The sequence below is a fragment of the Pagrus major genome, chromosome 13 (genome assembly GCF_040436345.1).
Source record: "Pagrus major chromosome 13, Pma_NU_1.0".
Taxonomy (NCBI): Eukaryota; Metazoa; Chordata; class Actinopteri; order Spariformes; family Sparidae; genus Pagrus; species Pagrus major.
Genome location: NC_133227.1, coordinates 9,896,848 through 9,916,351, shown reverse-complemented (window position 1 = coordinate 9,916,351; position 19,504 = coordinate 9,896,848). Strand labels below are relative to the sequence as shown.

General features: G+C 41.4%; 3 protein-coding genes across 3 annotated transcripts in view; 2 read left to right on the top strand and 1 right to left on the bottom strand.

The window, feature by feature from the left end:
• Positions 1 to 5,386, top strand: part of fryb (furry homolog b (Drosophila)) — a 55,611-nt gene extending 50,225 nt beyond the window's left edge. The window contains exons 62-67 of the mRNA XM_073479655.1: positions 100 to 198; positions 311 to 394; positions 718 to 735; positions 944 to 1,054; positions 2,033 to 2,268; positions 2,611 to 5,386. Coding sequence (XP_073335756.1) covers positions 100 to 198; positions 311 to 394; positions 718 to 735; positions 944 to 1,054; positions 2,033 to 2,268; positions 2,611 to 2,869 — 807 coding nt within the window. The 3' untranslated portion in view covers positions 2,870 to 5,386. The remainder of the gene's footprint in view (positions 1 to 99; positions 199 to 310; positions 395 to 717; positions 736 to 943; positions 1,055 to 2,032; positions 2,269 to 2,610) is intronic.
• A 308-nt stretch (positions 5,387 to 5,694) lies between these two features.
• zar1l (zygote arrest 1-like) lies at positions 5,695 to 8,349 on the bottom strand. The gene is made up of 4 exons (XM_073479873.1): positions 7,733 to 8,349; positions 6,445 to 6,537; positions 6,272 to 6,346; positions 5,695 to 6,139 (listed from the first exon to the last, which is right to left on the bottom strand). Exons 1-4 carry the CDS (start codon positions 8,282 to 8,284, stop codon positions 5,996 to 5,998), a joined length of 864 nt encoding a protein of 287 aa, XP_073335974.1. The 5' UTR covers positions 8,285 to 8,349; the 3' UTR covers positions 5,695 to 5,995.
• Positions 8,350 to 11,207: 2,858 nt separating this feature from the next.
• pds5b (PDS5 cohesin associated factor B) overlaps positions 11,208 to 19,504 on the top strand; it is a 32,245-nt gene continuing 23,948 nt past the window's right edge. The window contains exon 1 of the mRNA XM_073479350.1: positions 11,208 to 11,277. The gene's annotated coding sequence lies outside the window, so the exon portion shown is untranslated. The remainder of the gene's footprint in view (positions 11,278 to 19,504) is intronic.

The following is a 19,504-nucleotide window of genomic DNA, read 5'->3' as shown; positions in this document are numbered from 1 at the left end:
AGACACATTGGACTTGGTGTTGATCGCAGCATGTTGGTTGGATCAGTCAAGGAAAACAACTCATTTTTCACCTCCTTTTCTCTTCTTGTTGGTCTACAGATCATGTCCTATGGTCTCCTTGAGAAGATGAAGTTCAGCGCGCTGGAGCTGCAGGAGTATCTGGATACCTACAACACCAAAGAGGAGGCCGCTGTATCGGTAACTCAACCTTTTGTTTTGTTAGATTTTTTTTACATGCAAATGTGTGACTAACTGCTAAAATACTCACCATCTCTCCTCTTCTCTTGTCACCTTGCGTTGTTTCCCTCAGTGGCTGAGGAACTGTAAGGACACATTTCCCAGGTGCCCCGGTGAGAGTGTGGTCACCTGTCAGCCTGGAGACTCAGAGGAGAAGGTACACGACAAAGTTATTCACTGTCACATGCCGATATCTAGAGTTTACAAGCACACATGCTCCACATAGGTTTAACTTCTTCTCCTGTGCCATGTTTGCTCTCTTTGCATGTTTGCTGTGTGCTCTCTATTTTTATTCTCCTGACTCCCACAGTCACTAAGGACTACATAAGATTTCAAATTTCTGGGTTTTATACACTGTTGACTAATTCTTGGTAGCTTGACTGTGAATAGTAGTGGTTTATACTGTGCTGTGCATGTGTTTGATTGACACTTTGTCTTCCTCTCACCTCTGACGCCCTAACACGCTCTCTCGCTGTCTAGCAAATGGAGTCTCTTGCAGTAAGTTCTCTTACAAGTTTCTTCACTTCACTGCTTTAGATTCTTCTTAAATGAACTGCTTGATTTTCTCTACAAGCCAGCTGTTGTTGTGTGTTGGTATTCCTTTCACGTGTGGTGTGTACTTTGAGAATGTGTGAATGTGTTGTTGTGTCTGTGTGTCCTCTCCTCCTGATGAATCTGACCCTGTGTCTTCTTTAATGTCTTCCAGCAACTGGAGCTTTGTCAGAGGCTCTACAAGCTGCATTTCCAGCTTCTCCTCCTCTTCCAGTCCTACTGCTCGCTCATTGGTCAAGTTCACGCCATCAGCTCTGTGCCTGAGGTGAGCCAAATATTAGTTCACAAAGACATCGCCCACAGTCTTAACACAGCAAGTTATATTATTGATTGTCTATGTGGGAAGATCCTCTATACAAGTTATCTGTTGTCAGAGTCAGATTGATTTTCTGCTCAACTGTTGGGTGTGAAAATATATATATTTTTTAAATAAGATACAGTCAATATTATATCGTAGGATCCTTAAGATTTGGTTTTTAAAGAAATGTGTGAAAAATGAACTGAGCGAGACACTATACAATTAAAAAATAAACTTGTCTATGCTCACTGGTGGACAAACAACAGTATCTTACCGAGACACGTGTATCTGTGCCAAAATTTCTGGTCACTTTCGTGTTACTTCTCTGCAACCAAACTATAATAGCATGTCTCTGTTTTACCATAGTATATGTAGCTGGGATATATGTGATTATATCTGCTTAAACAGTAACAAATGAAAAGAACTTGTGCCACTACTGTACCAGTATGTCGATGATTATTATTCCTACCCCTACTAGCCACAGACAGCAGGTTTAAAGGGGCTCTATGTGACAATTGGTAGCAATTTAAATGCATTCATCAAATTTTTTTTTTTTTTTTTGGCTATATGTGAGTAGATTGTAACGTAACGTGAAAAAATTAGACCTTCCCCGTCTCTCCCGGTTGCCTGTACAAGCCTGTGGACAATTTGTTGTTTAATGCTGGATTTATTTGTGAAGGATTCAGGTTGGATTTTTCGTGACAGTCCAAAGGATGTCACTTTATGCCATTCTCGAATGCATTATCTCAGTATCTCTCTCCGTTCCACTAACAGAGAGCAACAGTAGCTAACGTTAGTTTAGAAATGCAGTCTGCTTACCTAAACTAACAACCGGCATCCAAAGCTTTTCCAGCTTTACAACTGATATAAATGTTACTTCTGTGATTACTTATAAAGCTCTCATACACACACTCAACCACTGTCTGTATCTTTCCCACCCCGTAGTTGCTGAACATGTCTCGAGAGCTCACTGATCTGAGGACCAGCCTGCAGGCAGCGGAGGCGGCCGTAGCCAGCGACCTGGAGCACAAACACTTGGCGCACACGCACGCACATGCCACCCAGGTGGCAGCAATGGTTGTGCCCAGCTTTGCCACCTCGGAGGCAGCTGTGCAGTCCATACTGGAGTGCCTTAAGAACCACGAGTTCACCAAAGCTGTGCGCTACATCCAGGAGTTCAGGTGGGTAACACTAGACTTATTAACATCTAGTAGTTTAAATATGGATATTCTTATGTCCAAGTATTACTATTATATTACTCTTGTGTTTTTTAACATTTTTCTCACAGTAAGAGTCTGAATCATCAGGTACACGTGCTCTTGAAATATTTTTATTAGTGTAGTGCTTTTGCAGGGTCATCTGTTCCACATAGTACATAGCACATCAGTAGTATAAGAAACTTTTTGAGACATTATGTTTGTAGAAAACTCTGCAGGGCACCTTTAAACTGAACAGTTGTTTTATATAACTGCAGCAGTGACTATCCACCTGTCATACTGACCTGTTATACCTCCTTGTCTCAGGAGGCAGTGGCCCACCGGAGTGTTCGGTGGCAGCTCAGAGAGCGAGGTCCAGACGCTGCTCAACGTCTACTTTCGCCACCAGACGCTGGGCCAGACGGGCACCATCGCCCTGGTCGGTTCCCGTCAGGACCTCAGCCTGATCTGCTCCAAGCTGCTGGAGCTCAACGGAGAGATCCGCGACATGATCCGCCGCGCCCAGGGGTACCGGGTCGTCACAACCTACCTCCCCGATTCCAGCGCCTCCGCGACCAGCCTCTGACAGGAGCTCAGGAGCCCCCCACCCCCTCCTTCCCCACCCTTACCTCCCCCATCGCTGCAACCATTGACCCTCCCAAAACCATCTGCACATCCCTCGCTGCCGGCAGACGAGGCCCAGCACCCACACACCTGGCCGCTGCCTCCTCCTGTGTGTCTGCTGCCGCGGCTGCACAGCTCCAGACAGTTACCTGCCTATCAACCTTCTCAACACCAGAACCATATTTAGACCAAAACCTTCCCCTGCTCTCCTCATCCTCATCCACTGTAGACTCTGATACCTCTCTGCTTGATTTCCCCAAACCCCCAGACCTGTTCTCATCGCACAGCTGCTCAAACACACCAGATTTTACACTGCCACGCACACGAGAGCAGAGGCGGAGATATCTCGACGAGAACATTTATCATCCTTTCAGAGGACACTCATCACACAGCTCACCGCTGTTAAATCTACACAGCAGCAAACACCTGAAATCGTCCCTCACATCTAACATGCTCCCGACAGTAGCCTCAGAACCCACCCTGCTCGCGCACTCTGACACAAACGCCCCACCTGTTCCCCCTCGGGGCTTACATCTCCCCCATTTCCCCCGCTCTCCATACAAACACTCGAGCCTATCGCAAGACCTACACCCAAGCCATGATACAGTCTTAACCCAAGGCCCTGCCCCATCTTCATCCCTTCTTCCTCCTCCTCCTCCTCCCCCTCCCTGTCCCACCGGCCCAGGAGAGGCTGCAGCGTGGGGTTGTTGTTGCTCCTTCGGTGGTGCTGCAACGCCCTTAACTCGCTACCTGGGGAAGGTGGGGCACGCTGCCCTGCCTCTACTGAAGGCAGGGGGGCTCCTGAATGCTGAACCTTCAGACGTCCAGACCTGAGACGTGAACGTACGATACCAGAGGACCTATGAATCCAAATGCCTGAAACCAACTATTCCTGTGCAGATTTTGAATCTGAAAAGGAGAAGACGACACACTTGTAGATTTTTCACTTTGTCCCAGACGATACTGGGATGTAGATACTACAGATTGCTGCCTGCTGATACAGACGACCTGATGTGATTCTATGCGAGCGCTAGCTTTCGCTTTACAGCCACATGTTGTAAAATTGATGTGCTCCTGGTTTAAGTCCTGCTTGATGGCCGTCATTCAGCATTAATCTGTTGTGCGCCCGAGGACCTGTGAAGGCTCTAAGCTTGGATTTTTTAACTCGCTTCCCAGAGGAACTCAAGACCTGATTGAACTTGATTGACTGTTGCTGCCTCCTTCAGGTAGTCTGCTGGTAGTATCACCAGAGACAGTGAGGAAACTACCCGTGAAACCATGTAACATCACTGGTAGAGTTTTTCGCTATTGCACTAAGTGGAGTTTTGGTATTAGTTTTTAAAAAAAGATGTTACAGGAAAGGAGGTTGTGTTACTGTGAGAGAAAAGGCTGTCACTTTCACTGAGAAGGAAAACGCTGGATGAACTTTTCTCTCCCGTTGTGTCTACTGTTTCGACACCTCCTTTGGAGGACATTGTGCAATGCATGACCCAGTTGAATGCTTTCTACTGTACTAGTGTCCCTTTTTTTGCTCCCTAAAAGTCTGACCTCTCCAGACTGACTGAAAGACTGATCGACGAAGAGCGGATGCAGAATATTCAAGCGTAATTCCTCATGCTGCCCTTTGCTCTGTTTATATTCTGTATCAGTGAACCAGCTCGTCTCCTGACTACTGTTGTAAACATTGGTAGACTAATCATACCATTATCTGTGCACTCCTCTGTGGCTAGTGGTAGCATCGTTAGTGAGTGTACACACTGTAAATGTCTCACTGTCCGACACTGTAACACGCTGACCTTATGTGTTCACATGCCATGAGGATGGTGCATGTATACACAAATATTTTTGTCTCTCTGTCTGTATACTGTTTCTAGTTATGGCCGCACAACCATTGTAGCATATGTTTGTGTGTGGTATGTAGTTACCTTACACGTAAGGGAAATGCTGACATTCAGCACTCATTGTTGATGTTCAAAACAAAATCTGTGCTACTACTGAAGTCAAACACTTCCTGTCGTCAGCCCTTTTTTGTGACTCTCCCTGTAGAAGTTATTTACTGTACAAATATCTTTTGTCTATTTATATCCGATCAGCTATAAATCACTCATTTGACTTTCGGTTTTATATTGATGTTTGTCCTCTCAAATCAAACTGCCATGCATGCATCTTCTGTGTACTGTATGGAGTGTTTGAACTATTTATTAACAAAATCATATTTTATCTGAAAGATATGTTTGTATGAGGTACAAAAGGGAGCTTTGAGCTCATGCGGGTATGTTTTTTGTTTTTTTTTCCTGTGTGTGGGAGAACGTGTGTGTGCATGCCAAACAAGAAATTGCACATTTTTAAAGCTTTTTAGATCCGAGACTGTAGTCGTTTTGTTTTTTCACCTTGTAAATACTTTTACAGCCTTTGTGAAGTTGTTTTGAGTTGATGCTCTGTACAAGTCGGTGTCAAAGTAAAAGACGTATGAAAATTATTTCTTGTGCATTTCACTCAAAACCCTCCTCCCATCTCATATTTTAAACATTTCGATTCAATGTATGAGCAAAAGAATTTGTTGTAACCCATCAAACAAGTGTTGTGTTTAGCTGCAGCACTGACATGACAGTACTGAATTTGATTTATTCTTTTAAAGTAAAAACCATTACAACTATACATTTTTGGTTGATTAGAATATTATGAAAGTTGCAAACATTCAAGCAGCATTAGTCAAACCCAACTGATCTACTACAGCTCTAAGATCAAGGTTCTAAATGAGTGAGTACCAATTCAGTAAGAATTCAATCAACTTTTAAGATGCAGTTTATTTCATTTATTTTTTTCTTCTTACAAAAAGTAGTTTTTCATGTTTAAGCACCAGGATCAATGAAGGGACACAAAGACAGACTTTTTTATATATTTTTTTGTAAAGAAGTTGCTTCAAGTAAAACAACCAAGGCAGAGATTAATCTACTCGCTGGCAGGGGAATAAATCAATCTCTTCAAGTTCATTACTGGAGGCAACTTCCAATCTGTGACATGTTCAGGTAACTAGTGTCATCAGATCTACATGAAGACTGGGCGATTCCAGACATGTAGGGGCAGGTCAGACGATGTATTTGAAGCTGTAGGTGGCGTCACAGGACAGCCTCATGCCCTTGCAGCGACAACACAGGTCCTGGCGGTGAGGCCTCTTCATGTTGATGTGCCTTTGCTTCTTCTCGCAGCTGCAGCAGGTCTGAGAGCAACCCTGAGACGGTGAAGTGAATGGAAGAATCACTTATATTGCACTATTAATAATCAGGAAGAACTTACAGGCACATGAAAATTATCAAATCACACTGTCATTCAAAACTAAAACTATTCATGCACTAAAATATACCTTGCAGAGGATGGACTCCACTCTGTAGGGGTTAAAACCCACCTGACACTTCCGGCAGAGCTGCTTGTAGTACACCTGACCACATTTAAAAAATGTATATAATGTGAATTCTTATAATGAATGCATATTTTGCCAAACATAAGACAGTGCATGCTAAACAAGAGACATCTTACCTTACTGGTTCCAGAGATGCACCACACATAAGCACTCTCCCACCGGATGTTACACTTCTTGCAGTGGAAAAAGCCATACCTCTGCTCCAGGAACTAATGAGAAACAGACATTGGACTCATTTGTGCACAGATCCATGGCACGAGGGCTTCAACTATCAATTATTCTCATTTGCGATTAATCTAGTGATTATTTTCTTTATTATTCGATTAATCATACCAGCTCTACGTGGCACAAAATGATGTCACAATGAAAGTAGGTCCATCTATATGTCACACTGAGTGTGAGCATTCATGCAGGAAATAAATACAAGGCCTCATATTACAAAATAAGAATGGATCACAAAGTGGGTAAGGTGCAAAAATAACCCCAGATCTTCCAAACACCATCATGTCATTTATTGCATTTATCATTTTTCATTCTTGTTGATCCAATCTATATTAACCTTCTTAAATCCTATTTATGTGTAATTTTCTATTAGCGTGAGTTTCTTGTCTCAATTCCTTTTTATGTTTTATTTAAGGGGAGACACCACAGACATCCCCAAAAGTAATGCAACACATTTCATTTGACTTTTATCGCATATCCATGATTATATGCACCCATATCCCAATATCCCTAACTGATTTTGAGTAGTGTACATTTTATGGCTGTCGACAGCATTTTCCACTCTCTGGACACACCGACGTACAACAGGAGGTTTGAACCTGGCTTCATCCAATGTTCAGATTTCTGTTGAGGAATTTTATGCAAATGAGTAGATTGTTTTTAATTAGAGTGCCTCATTTGCATATCTAAACATAACATATAATTACAAAAAAAAAATGTCTTGAGGTAAGCAATCAGCTGAGGAAGTTTTATTAGTTAAACATTTGACCTGTTCACATGTAGTGATGTCTCCTTTTAAAGCACCCTGATTTGTTGTTGGAAGGTGCCAGAATAAGAAACTTGTGTTCATCAAATTGAGGATTTGTTAGGAAATATGAAATGTGTCATGAACCAACATGTTGAGGGCCTTAAAGGTGGGACTCATGATGGATCCTGAACTCCTGCCTGTATCTCATCTAATTTAAAGCCCTGTATTATTTCAGCTGTGTGCTTCTGTGCTCCACATTTCTAACTTATGTATTGAATCAAATTTCCACACATTATTTCTAAGCCTATTCAACTGTGTACAGTTCATAGGTACTTGGAGGAAAGGGCCACATGATGGTGCCCAGCAGATACCTTTTGGCCCCCATATGGTCTGGTATTGTACAGCAGGATTATGTGAACTCTCTTCAGGGTTACCTGAAAGTTGGAGCCCTTTGAGGAGCGGTGGAAAGCTGTCCCGAAGTCCTTCACTGTGTCCTCACCACTCTGATCCGTCTCAGCAGCATCCCTGTCAGACTCGGCTTGTTCAGCCTCTCCTTCGCTTCCACCGTCGCTGCACAGTTTCTTCAGGTGGATCCTGCGGTCAAACACCGGGGAGTAGATGGAGACGGGCCTCAGGAAGCGCAGGTTGCTCACAGGCGGTGTGTGGCACGGTGGTTTCAACTGATCCGGGCTCTTGGCGCACACGTGATGGTCTCCCTCCGAGCAGAGGAGCGTTTTGGGACCCAGCGAGCACTGCACGACTTTATCCACTTTGGCGTTCACCTGCACGCCGCACTCTTTGGTGAGGGCCTTCTTGAGAGGAGGGGGCACACCGGGGCTCACCTGGGATATGATGGCCTTGCAGAGCTCCAGGTAGTTGAGGCCCTGCGGGGTGATGAAGCGGCCATCTCTCTTTATCCAGCCGCTGTCCTGAACCAGCGGAGCGCAGACACTGTAGGGTGGGAACGTGGAGAGGAACCTCTCCATCCTGGAGCCATGAAACCAGTCCAAAGGCTCCCCGCTGGGATTTTACTCGCCTTCTCGCAGCACTAATTGGCTGATTGAGAACAGGGGCGTGCAGGCTCTGATTGAGCGGCCACATGCAGAAAGAGTCAGAGTAGGTTTAAAGATATCACGCAGGCCAATGGGCTAAATATCTAGATTATACTGTTTGCTCATTTAGAGATGATGTTTAGATTCAACAAGTGTTACTTTAAATGAGATCATTTGATTTAAGTCAAATGGTTTTATTCAGATTTTCACTGTTAAAGTCTGTTATTCAAAGATCCCCTCCACACACGTATTAAAGGATAAGTTCACCCCAAAATGAAAATTCTGTCCTCGTCTCCTATCATGTCAACGGAAAGTTTGGTGAAGTTTCATGGTCAAATACAAAGCATTTCTGCAGCTTCACGGCAAAATAGTGTCACTGCATTCTCCCAAACAACTGAAGTAGATGGGAACTTGTTTTAAAACGTAAACCCCCTTCCTAAAAAACAAATAAAGCTCGCCTAGGTAATCCAAGTCTTTGGAAGCCCAGAGATCCCAAATTAATTTGTAAAGATGTCACTTACGCTCGTTTTTTTAAAGTGAAATCTTCTGTAGCCGCAGAGCTAAAAGTGTTAGCACACAACATCTGAAGTGGGTGCCCAAGCTCGACTGCTTGTCGAGGGTGTAAATAAGGTATTTTCAAATCAATGTTGGATCTTGGGGCTTCTGGAGACTTGGATTACATCAGGCGAGCTGTATGGAGCCATTTTGTGTGTGTTTTTTTCAGTTGTTTTTGCATTTTTAAACAAGTCCCCATCTACCTCAGTTGTTTAGGAAAATGCTGCTCCATAAATGTTTTGCAGACTACGAAACTTCACCCGACTTTCCATCCACACGTGGGTGAGTAGATAATGATTCAATTTTAATTTTGGTTGAACTTATCCTTTAAGGAATACAATAAATCTGTGTGTCTGACATATTTTTAGGTAGGAAATAAAGATAATTACCAAATTAAAATCCTTTAACTGGCACCTACTCTTTTTCCCTAATTAAAAATGATATATAATATAAATGTAATAGTATATAAATACACAGATGTTTTCCATTTCTTAAGTTTAAAGGAGCTTATTTGTAAGAAAAGTTGATTATTGAGACGCCATCCCAAAGCATCATCATTATTTGATGAGTTGGGAATGAGACTCAAAAATCTATTTTTCTGACAAAGAGCACCTCTAGCTGCTGGACACAAGATGTCTCTCAGTCTTTGTGCACTGGAGGATCCAAGTGACCACATCACACTTGTGGATACTGAATATTGGCCCGGGATTGTCTCACAGATGGCTTCCTATTTGTGATGTCACAAATCATGCTCATAGTCCCGACTCCTAAAATTAGATTTTCCAAGAGCGCAGAGAAAATGTACACCTACAGCAGATTAATGTGAAAACAGTCTTATAGTGTCTTCTTCAACTCTGCACGAGCATCATTTTGCACAGTGAAGCTCAAACATCTGTAGGGACAAGAGGAAAAACACATTCATGACTGGAGGGAGACTTTAAATCAATGCCTGTCTATTCTATTTTTTCCCAGACTGAAATTATATTAAATTCACTGTTATCAAAGCTTTCATTCAGCAGCAAGAATTTCACAAAAGTGGCCACTAATCTGCAGGTCTGTTCTTCAAAACAACTTTAACAAATGATGCCTCAGACCTTATCATCAAAACATTTTACTCTTGGATTGTTCTAAGTATTAATGTTTCTATTTCTCTGCTGTATAGATTTGAGGAGGCACATGTGAAACATTAGCCTATATTGGAGCTCCCCCTATAGCTCATATTGGCAGAGACCCGTCATAGAAAGTCAAAGCAAGCAATGATCCGGGAGACATTTATTCCTTTTAGTTTAAAGATCTGTAAACCTGTGAAGTGGTTCAAAATCATGTGCGTTTCTCAGGAAATCAGCAATTAGCCTCATAAAATGACAAGTGTAACCAAAGTAAATGCACCTGTAATGTAAAAGAGGAACAGATGTTCCTGCATGGAGATACAACCTATGAATGAAAAGGTTAACAGGGCAAGGAAGCAGGAAAAATCAATGGCTCTATAGCAGACTTAACTGTATCAGAGAAAAGGCAGGATAAATAGATGCACACTGATTTGATAAAATCCCTTTTAATAGGCAGGAATACCTTTAAAATATGAATAACACTATTGAGAGGCAGCAGTACAAATACATGAATACCGTCCCCTAATGAGAACATTTTGCACTTTGTGACCTTGTCTCATTTATGAGATCACTTCCACACAAGAAATATCTAATATGAAACTCTGCTGGTGCGTTCAGGGACTGTGGGAATACTGAGTTTTGGAGCGAAAAAACAGAACTCAAGGTATTAAAGGCAACTCAAAAGTGTCTCTTGTGATTCAATATGTGCTTGTTTGACTTTTTCTCCAAACACATAAACACATTATGCTCCTATTTTAGTGTCTGTCTTCTTGTAGGCTGTGGGCTAACTGTTGCACATTTATTATCATGAATAATGAATGCTCTGAAACAACAATGTTTCACTTTAAAAACAATACAGTATAAGATTGTGCTTTCTCTGTAATTTAGGCAGATTTTTCCTATAAATATTTTTAGTATTTGTAGGCAAAGTTGCCCAACACATTACATATTATTATTATTATTATTATTATTATTATTATTATTATTAGTTAGTTAGTTATTGTAAGTAAATTTCGTGTTGGATTTTCAATCATTAAAAAAAAAAGCTGATATTATAATTATCGACATGAAGTCAAAGGACAGCACAAGCGTGATGAAGGACCCAGCAGTCCGACATGTCCTCGCTCTATAGGTGGCGCTACACACTCGGTTATGACTTGTACCCATGGGCACTGAATCTATACATATTGGCGCCATTTTGGAGCTAGGAGGGGGAAGAGAGCTGCAGAGGAGGACACGATTGATCACAATTCACCGTATCAGGTAAGAAAATGCACAAATTAGCAAATCATTTTGATTAAAATGGCGCCGTATATTCCGGCGCCGCTGTGAAAAACTGTATATAACCCAGGATGTGTCCGCGGAGCAGCCCGGTTTCCAGCGATAATAGGTGGAGCGCAGCCCGCCTCGCTCGCCTGTGTTCTCGGCAGCCGTGTCGGATTCACGGCGCTGGTTGACCTGGTCCTGCGGCGCAAAATGGTTAGCTAGTGAAATACTAGCACATTCGCTGGGCTCAGTGTCCCAGCAGCAGGAGCAAACAGTGACTCGGCTTGGTGGTACGGCTGTGGTCGGGGTATCGATGAGGATATAACGGGAGTTAGCCGGCTGTTTTGTTCAGTGCAACGTTACTCTCTGTCCGCCCTCTGTCACTGAGATTGCTGCTGCTAACGTTAGCTGTTAGCTCAGTTACGCTAGCCCGTGTGTTTGCTAGCGAGATGTGCACAACAGCTAGCTAGCGGCAGCTAACTAGATTAGCTACGGTCAACAGTACAACAACAAGGCAGTCCGGCTATATCATAGTCCCTGGCCTTGGCATGCTGTTGTACCATACCTATAAGCACCTATTCATAAAATGCCCCCCTCCTTATCCATTAACATGAACTCACATTAGCGTAATTGTGGGGTTAATGCAAACCGCACGCTGGTAGTAATCCGGTCTCTGCTCCGACGCAAAATTATTTACGTTTTGACTCTCATTATTATGATCTACTTGTAAAAGGCGCATTGCTCTTTCTAACTGCACAACGCCTCATAGCGTAAAGCGTGTTTGTAATCTGATCATATATTCCAGATACCAGCGGAATATCTCACTGCATGATTTAAAGCGATATACCTGGTCCCGTGCTCACTCATTGTTATGAATATGTCTGCAAACAACAAAAGGCTTTGAGCGCAGGACACACAGGCTGGAGGAGTTATTTAAAAAATGGACACTGCTTGTTATTTTGTCTGGGTTAGGGCAGTCACCTCCACAGTGCTGCAGTGCATTTGTTTTGACAGCTGTGATTATTGTGTGTCACCATCAACACTGCAGATTGGTTAACAGATCACAGGTTGTAAGAAGTGTCTGAAATATGTGGCTGTGTAGCCATGTAATAAGGATTTTGGTTAATAGAAAGTTGTATTAGGAAGTTGTTACCACATTACATGTAAATGTAAGTTTCCAATTTTTTTAGAATTTGATGTATTGGTATATGGTAGCATCACCAAAGTAAATGATTGAGTTTTCTGCTTGTAGTCATATTTCCTCGCTTATTATCTATTTACGTTTACCCAAAAATGAAAATTATGTCATTAACTTTTCTAGGGTTAGACTGATTATCGGCCCTGTCCAATATTCAGCATTTTTTCAATTATGAGTATTGGTGAGTTCTGTCAGATTGCCGATTTAAAAAAAACTAATTTAAAAATGTGCTACCTTTGCCCTGATGCAGCATCCTGGCACACATGGTAACACGCCACATTAATAGCCTATAAGCACTGACAAATCTGAATCTGCAAATTAACTAGTAAATAAATGTATCAGAATAATGTAGTGGAAAAGGAAGTACCTGGAAATTGTACGCAAGAACAGTACTTGAATTAGATTTGCAAGATTTCATTTTTACTGCAAATGAATATCGGTCCCAAATATTGGTTTTCAGTCTACTTGATTTCTAATATCGGTATCAGTATCGACCCTGAAAAGGCCATATCGGTCGACCCCTAATCTTTTCGTTATGTTTTGCATTATTATATTTTGACAACAAAATGGCGTTAAAGCATCCTCCTTAATAACTAAAGTAGATGGAGTAGTAGAAAAAATATATACAAATCGCCCCAAACAGCTCATTTGGCATAATTAGCATCTCTGGAAGCCTTGAGAACCCCAATAAGATGTTATTTACACCCTTTATAAAGCTGAAATCTTCATCTTTATAGCGCACACCCTGTCTGAAGAGGTGCACAAGCTCAACTTGCATTGAGTGTGTAAATATTGTCTTTTCAAATTGGTTTGGGATGTCGGGGCCTCTGAAGATTACAACGGACGAGCTGTATGGAGCCAAAGTTTTAAAACGAGTCCCAATGGACTTCAGTTGTTTAGGGGAATGGTGCAATGCTGTTTTGCTGTGAAGCTCCAGAAATGTTTTGTGGACTGCAAAACCTCACCCGACTTTCCATTGGCATGAGGCTGAGCAGATGATGACTGAATTTTCATTTTTGCGTGAACTCATCCTTTAAAATGGCTTTGCACAAAACCACATGGACTCGTGTTTCATCAGGAACCACTTTGCAGCAGTTCTGGTTGGAGTTAATTTTTGGTTTTGGTATTTCGTTTGCCTCCTTGCTACAACTAATGAAGGTTCCAGCCCTTTAACTTTATTTCTGCCAACCAACTGAGCAAAATTATGTTTGGTCAAAAGCTCGTTCTACAAAGCCACAATGGTAGTCTTTAGTTCGTCTCTCGCTGATGGTTTGTTTGTGTCGAACAGACACAGAGGAGGAACTGCTCTGCCCAATGATCTTAGACATGATTCAGCAGTGTTGCGTGTTTGTTTGTGTCATGTCATATGGGCTTCCTTTGCAGAGTGGCATTTTTTTGGAGGTTTACTCCAACCTCTGTCTCATTCTCTCATAACCTTTGGGCTAATTTCAGTCTCTCCTTCTCTGCTTCATTGTTGTTTCTGGCCGGCCTTCACTGGTTCAGATTTGGCAGAGACATGCCCCGTTCAGAAAATTTTGGTTCATTTCATCTTGGGCGAATGAAACCTCTTTGACTGCGTGCCCCTGTTCAGCCCGTTTCCCTCAATTTGTGTTTGTGTGAGTGCCCACATGGAGGTCGTTGAGTTCAACCAACTGGTGTCCAGTCCTCCCTCTGCTCGCTGACAGTCGCTTTCTTACTGGTGATCACCATAAGGGTTAAAACAAAAGGATGTCTGTGTCAAGGTTCAGATTAGGTTAGGAGCACTGCTCTCAGTCTTCATATTTCATGTGGCAGCTGTTTGAAAGGGCCAAAGTGGGGAGAGAAGAAGCAGCAGACAGATTGAAAGCCTTGGTGGGAGGGCCAAATGTGTTTTTACTGTGATAAACAAGTATTGAGTTGAAAGTAGCCCATGTTCAAGAGATTTAGTGTGGGGTAAATCTTGTGTGATAATTTACTGCCGCTTCTTATTTAAAGTGAAATATTCCCTGGTGGATGGTGCCCAGACAGACCCACCCCCAGGTCGAGAAATACTCCACTCTGATTGGTTTAAATGCGTGTGTCAGCGTGGTAGAGCGAGAGAGAGAGAGATGGACTCAAATTTGGCAGCAGCTGTGGGGTGGAAAGAAGGTCAGAATGGAGCAATTTGGCCGTCAGCCAGCGTCCAGTCAGTGTGTGTGGGTTTTTGCTCCGCATGTGTGTGTGTCTGTGTGTTTATAAAAGCTCAAGTACAGCTGCAGAAAATTGTTTGGTTGTTATTCAAAACTCACTCTCACAGTTTGGTCTCTAAATCAAACCCAGCAAGTGCTTTTGTCAGACCACAGACCTACTGACCCAGACTGCTCCAATGATAAAAGCAACATAAATTGTGAGAAGATGCTAAGAAGACAGTATTTGCAAGAGAAAGTCGTCTGTCCATTAATATAAAGTGTAGGTAACATTTTGCTGTGATTTTAAGTTTTGATTTTAAGGAGTAAAAATATGTTTTGCTGACTCCCCTGGGAGAGGTGGTGGTTGTTGTTGAAATAATTTCTGATTTGAAAGCAGTGCAGGAAAACATAGCAGCCACTAATGCTGGTGCAAATCACACTTCAGACAGCTTTGGTACTTTACCAGTGAAAGCAGGTTGTATGGCAGACGGAGTGAAGATGTGACAACATTTACCTGACAGCAAGTGCTACCTCTGCACTGTTCTGAGCTCCAGACAAAGATTGCAGCGGTATACCAGTGTCAGGGTTTACCATGAAGTTAGGACTGGGCGATGTGACCTTGAAACAGTATTTTCATGCCGTATCGTTATACACAATATTTATCTCAATATTTTGAAATGTGCTCAGAAGTACTTCATAAATGCTAGGATGATCGTTTTGACCAAATACCTCAGTATTTATATTGTGACTATTGGAGGGATGACTTTTGGTAATTTCACAAAACATAAGCACAATGAGATTTATGATAAAAAATAATGAGTAATGTGGATATAATGACTAAGTGGCTGAAGGGACGTATTAGGACAAGTTAAACAGTCTGATAATTTCAAAAGATTACATCACTTTACTGTAATGCAGCCTTTTAAATCCAGGAAAAGACAACACTTATTTTATATCATGATATGAAGATATCCAAAATCTCAGACTGTGTGTAGTCTGGCCAGCCCTCTATGATATGAAGATTGACAGTTATCATACCATGAACATTCGCTTATCTACGTTTCTGACTTGTAATCTGTTATTGCTACTAAAATATATATTATTTATTATTATATTATATTTCAAGTTATGTCAAGTTTCATGTCTGTCAGAAGTGAACATAATATTTTGTGGAACTTTTAATAAAACGTTTGTTCAACCAAAAAAACCCTTTGAGTTTTCCTTGCTTTGAGGGTCATTGTAACTAATAATAGTAATGATAATTGTGTAATATTCATGTTCATATACTGTGAACCTGTGATATTTTCTGAGGTGGTTATCGTACTGTGAAAATCTCATACCGTTGCAACCCTACTCCAGACATTAACCAGGGAAAGACTATTAGATTCTGTCCAGTATCTGTCCTTTTATTTGTCTTGACTCTCATTTGTCTTTTTTGACCATGCTGGGGAAAGTTATGCATAATCCTACTGCTTTTTGGCTTTCTATGAAATTACATCAGTTGCCCTCTTTACAAGGTACTTTACAGCATTACACTGCAGATATACGACGGATCAAGATGAGATGACATGTTTGTTACTGATTGAAATCAAAGAGGAATGCAGGCTGTGGAGGAGAGAACCTTCGTTGTTTATTTGTTTGGAATATAGAAATATAGATTGCGTTAGGGCCGAACAATAAGAAATAAAAATCATATTGTGAATGATTCCTTTGACAGATATTGCAATTGTGATACGAGTAACGATTTTGTATTTCATTTTTACGGCGGGAAAATGATGATGTTGTGACCTTTACTGGGGTCCTTGTCAAACAAACATGTTCTATTATGTCTGGAGAACATTATTTGTAGGATGGGGCATCTCTGTAACCCCACAATGCTTCATATTTAATAGTATGTTGTGACACATTTTACCTTTTTATCAAAAAATTGCTGCTCCTGCAATTTGCCCATGACCATATTGTGATTTTCGATAATATTTCAATTAATTGTGTAGCCCTAGTCTGTTTGGATGGCAAAGTCTTGTAGTTTTGAGTTTTTCAAACAAGAAAAATAGACAAGTGCTTTATATAATTTCCCACAGCCCACTGTGTAACATCTTCTGATTTTTTTCTTTTGTGCAACTAGTGATCAAAAAGTCAAAGATATTTAGTTTACCCTAAAGCATGACAAAGAAAGCAACAAATCCTCACATTTAAGATTCTAGATCCAGCAAATATGGGAAGTATTTTTGCTTAAAAATGACCAAAATACTGTTGTTCCACTATCAAAATAGTTGTACATTGACAAGTTAATTGAATAATCAATTAATCATGTTATTATTACAGCTCTTAAGCGAGGTGCATCTCTGGAGCACAGTTTATTTGAATAACTAATGCTATAAACTCACAACTGAAGCTATGCAACTGTCACATAGTCTAAAATGACCACTGAGTTCATGAGTCAACAGTTTACTTTTTTCCACAACAAATTTAATACTCTGAGACCTGAAACTCTCAAGACTCATTGAATTAGGACAGATATGGAGCTAGTTGGAAAAGTGTGAGGAAAGGTACGCCAAATAATGGTGTTTTTCTTTTAAAATTTATGAAGTTTTAAAACTAACCTAATAAATGTGGTTGGAATTTGTTGGGGAAATGTTTTAAGCCTTCAGTCTGACCTGCCAAAAGTAATAAATGCATTTCAACACATTCTTTCACTTGTTTACCAAGAAGAAATGTCCAAATCCCCAATTGTTAACGCCACATGCTTTTTCTTGGTAATACAACTTCTTCAGCCTCAAAGACAAACAAACTGTCAAGCTCAGCTTTGGTTAGGTCGATAACACCTGAACACCTCAGCTAACCAATTTCCTGTGGGGAATCCCACATTACATTGACACATGAAAGTTGCTTGTGTTGAAGTTTCTGTATATGACTCTCAAAAAATCTTCATGCACAACATTTTCATTCCTATTTACTACCTAGTACATTGATTAGTCGGCCTGATTTCCCCATTGATGATGTGGATTTTCTGGTGGCATTTAATAATATGAAAATGATGACTTAACTCAAAGATATTAAACGCTGTAATTATTTAGTCTATGACATGTGAAATTGTTCAACAGGGTCCCAGTGGCAGTTAGCTTGTTTTGTCTAACCAACAGATCAAAACCCAACAATATTAAGTTTACTTTCACATATGACAAACAAAGGCAGCTAAGTTCTCCCTTTTTTGTTAAAATCGATTATTATCAGAAATAATTGGCTGACAAACCAACCAACCATAAACCAAACAGTTTATTGTTTTTGATGTGTGTCCCCTCAGTGGTGCCGTAAGGCAGCAGTCGCTCATTTGTTCACCCCTGTTGTCACTGCCATTTCCCACCGCCGCTCTGGCGACAACTTCCAACTTTCTCACCCAGCAGAGAAAAACTGTCTCAGTATCAATGGCTGTCAGCCATTGGCAATGGACAATTGTATCATTCATCGGCCCATCCAGTCTGATAATGTACTTGCACCTGTAGAGTGGACCATCATCGCTCACAAACAGTCTTTTGGGGCTTTTCCATTGCCATTTAAGGCCTACTGTGTCAAACCATGCCATGCTGATGTGATTTTCCATTACCAGTTTAAGCGTGCCTTGTTGTGCTAAGCTGTGCCTTAGATGGACCATCTCCAAAGTGGGGCCAAAGCACGCCCACCCCGCCTCCAAATTTGCTGCACTGACATCTCACAATAATGACCAACCTGTGACAAACCTCTCCTAACCCTCAAACAAGCGTATGTTGAAAGACTCAACATATGTCTGTGCAGGAGGCCGGAGAGACAGACCTTATGTAGAAGTCGGTGCAATCAGCTCTCAGTACTTTTTGTGGCTTCTAACTGAATCTCTGTGGTTTGAATTATAGTTTCCCTCTTGTGTCCCTGTTTGCACTTTCAGACATCTGCTGTATTTTATGGTTTCATCGTGTTCTGGAGTCATTTGAAGTTACTGCTCCTGGAAACGTAAACATTTCCTGCTTTTCCTGCTTCATAGTAAAGCTTTTAAATAACAAAATAAGGGGAGAATTTTGTGAAAAATTTATAGGAAATGAAACGTGTTTATCACTAAATCAGTGGGGCTTTGTTAGTGGAAATTCTTCGATAATACTGCAGACACTATTTACAGTTGCTCCTTTTACTACTACTCAATCGGCCGATATTGGCTGGTCACAGATGTATCGTTATCAGCGATTTGTCATTACATCGTCATGTGATGCACTGAGGACTTTTTCCCATAAGCTAACAATGTGAAAGACGCGTCTGTAAAACGGTAATAAAAGCCGCACAACCCGGCAGAAGTCTCGAGTGCACATGCTCTATGGCACCCCAGCTAGACAGCCACCGCCACAATTAAAGTCTGATTCTGTGTGTATTGGCAATTGCCAATTGATGGGCTGACGGTGGCCGGTTGGAAAATTTTAAATATCGCCCAACCCTAAAAAGAATCAGCATTGGGCTGCATATCAGGTGGGCTCTAGTTGTAATAGATATGCAAATCTCTGCCACGCTGGGCTGATGTGCCGAGTCCAACCAAGTCAAGTCAAGCCAAGCCATGTGCATGGAAAAGCCCCATTTGGCTGAATAGAGACAACGGTGGCCAGAAAGTTTCCACTATTGGAAATAATATTAATTAGCTACAGCTGATGGTAGGATTGGGTGATCTACGTTTTTTGTTTTTTGTGTAAAATGCCATCATTATGAAAATTGAGTTATTAAAGCATGCATTCAAATGTTATTTTAATTAAGGCAGATGAGACTGAGCTACATGATCTGTTTTGAGTCACGGTCGTGTAAACTGTGAAACTAGCATGAGGCTGGAGGAAATTGCTCTTATGGTTGATACTAGTGAGGCTGTGAC

Bases quoted from the DNA above. Each gene is read 5' to 3' on its own strand.
- zar1l (XM_073479873.1), bottom strand. From the start codon at position 8,284: ATGGAGAGGTTCCTCTCCACGTTCCCACCCTACAGTGTCTGCGCTCCG. The intron at 6,347-6,444 runs GTAAGATGTCTC...AAATGTGGTCAG, and splicing joins GCATCTCTGGAACCAGTAAG to GTGTACTACAAGCAGCTCTG. The intron at 6,140-6,271 runs GTATATTTTAGT...TCACCGTCTCAG, and splicing joins TGGAGTCCATCCTCTGCAAG to GGTTGCTCTCAGACCTGCTG.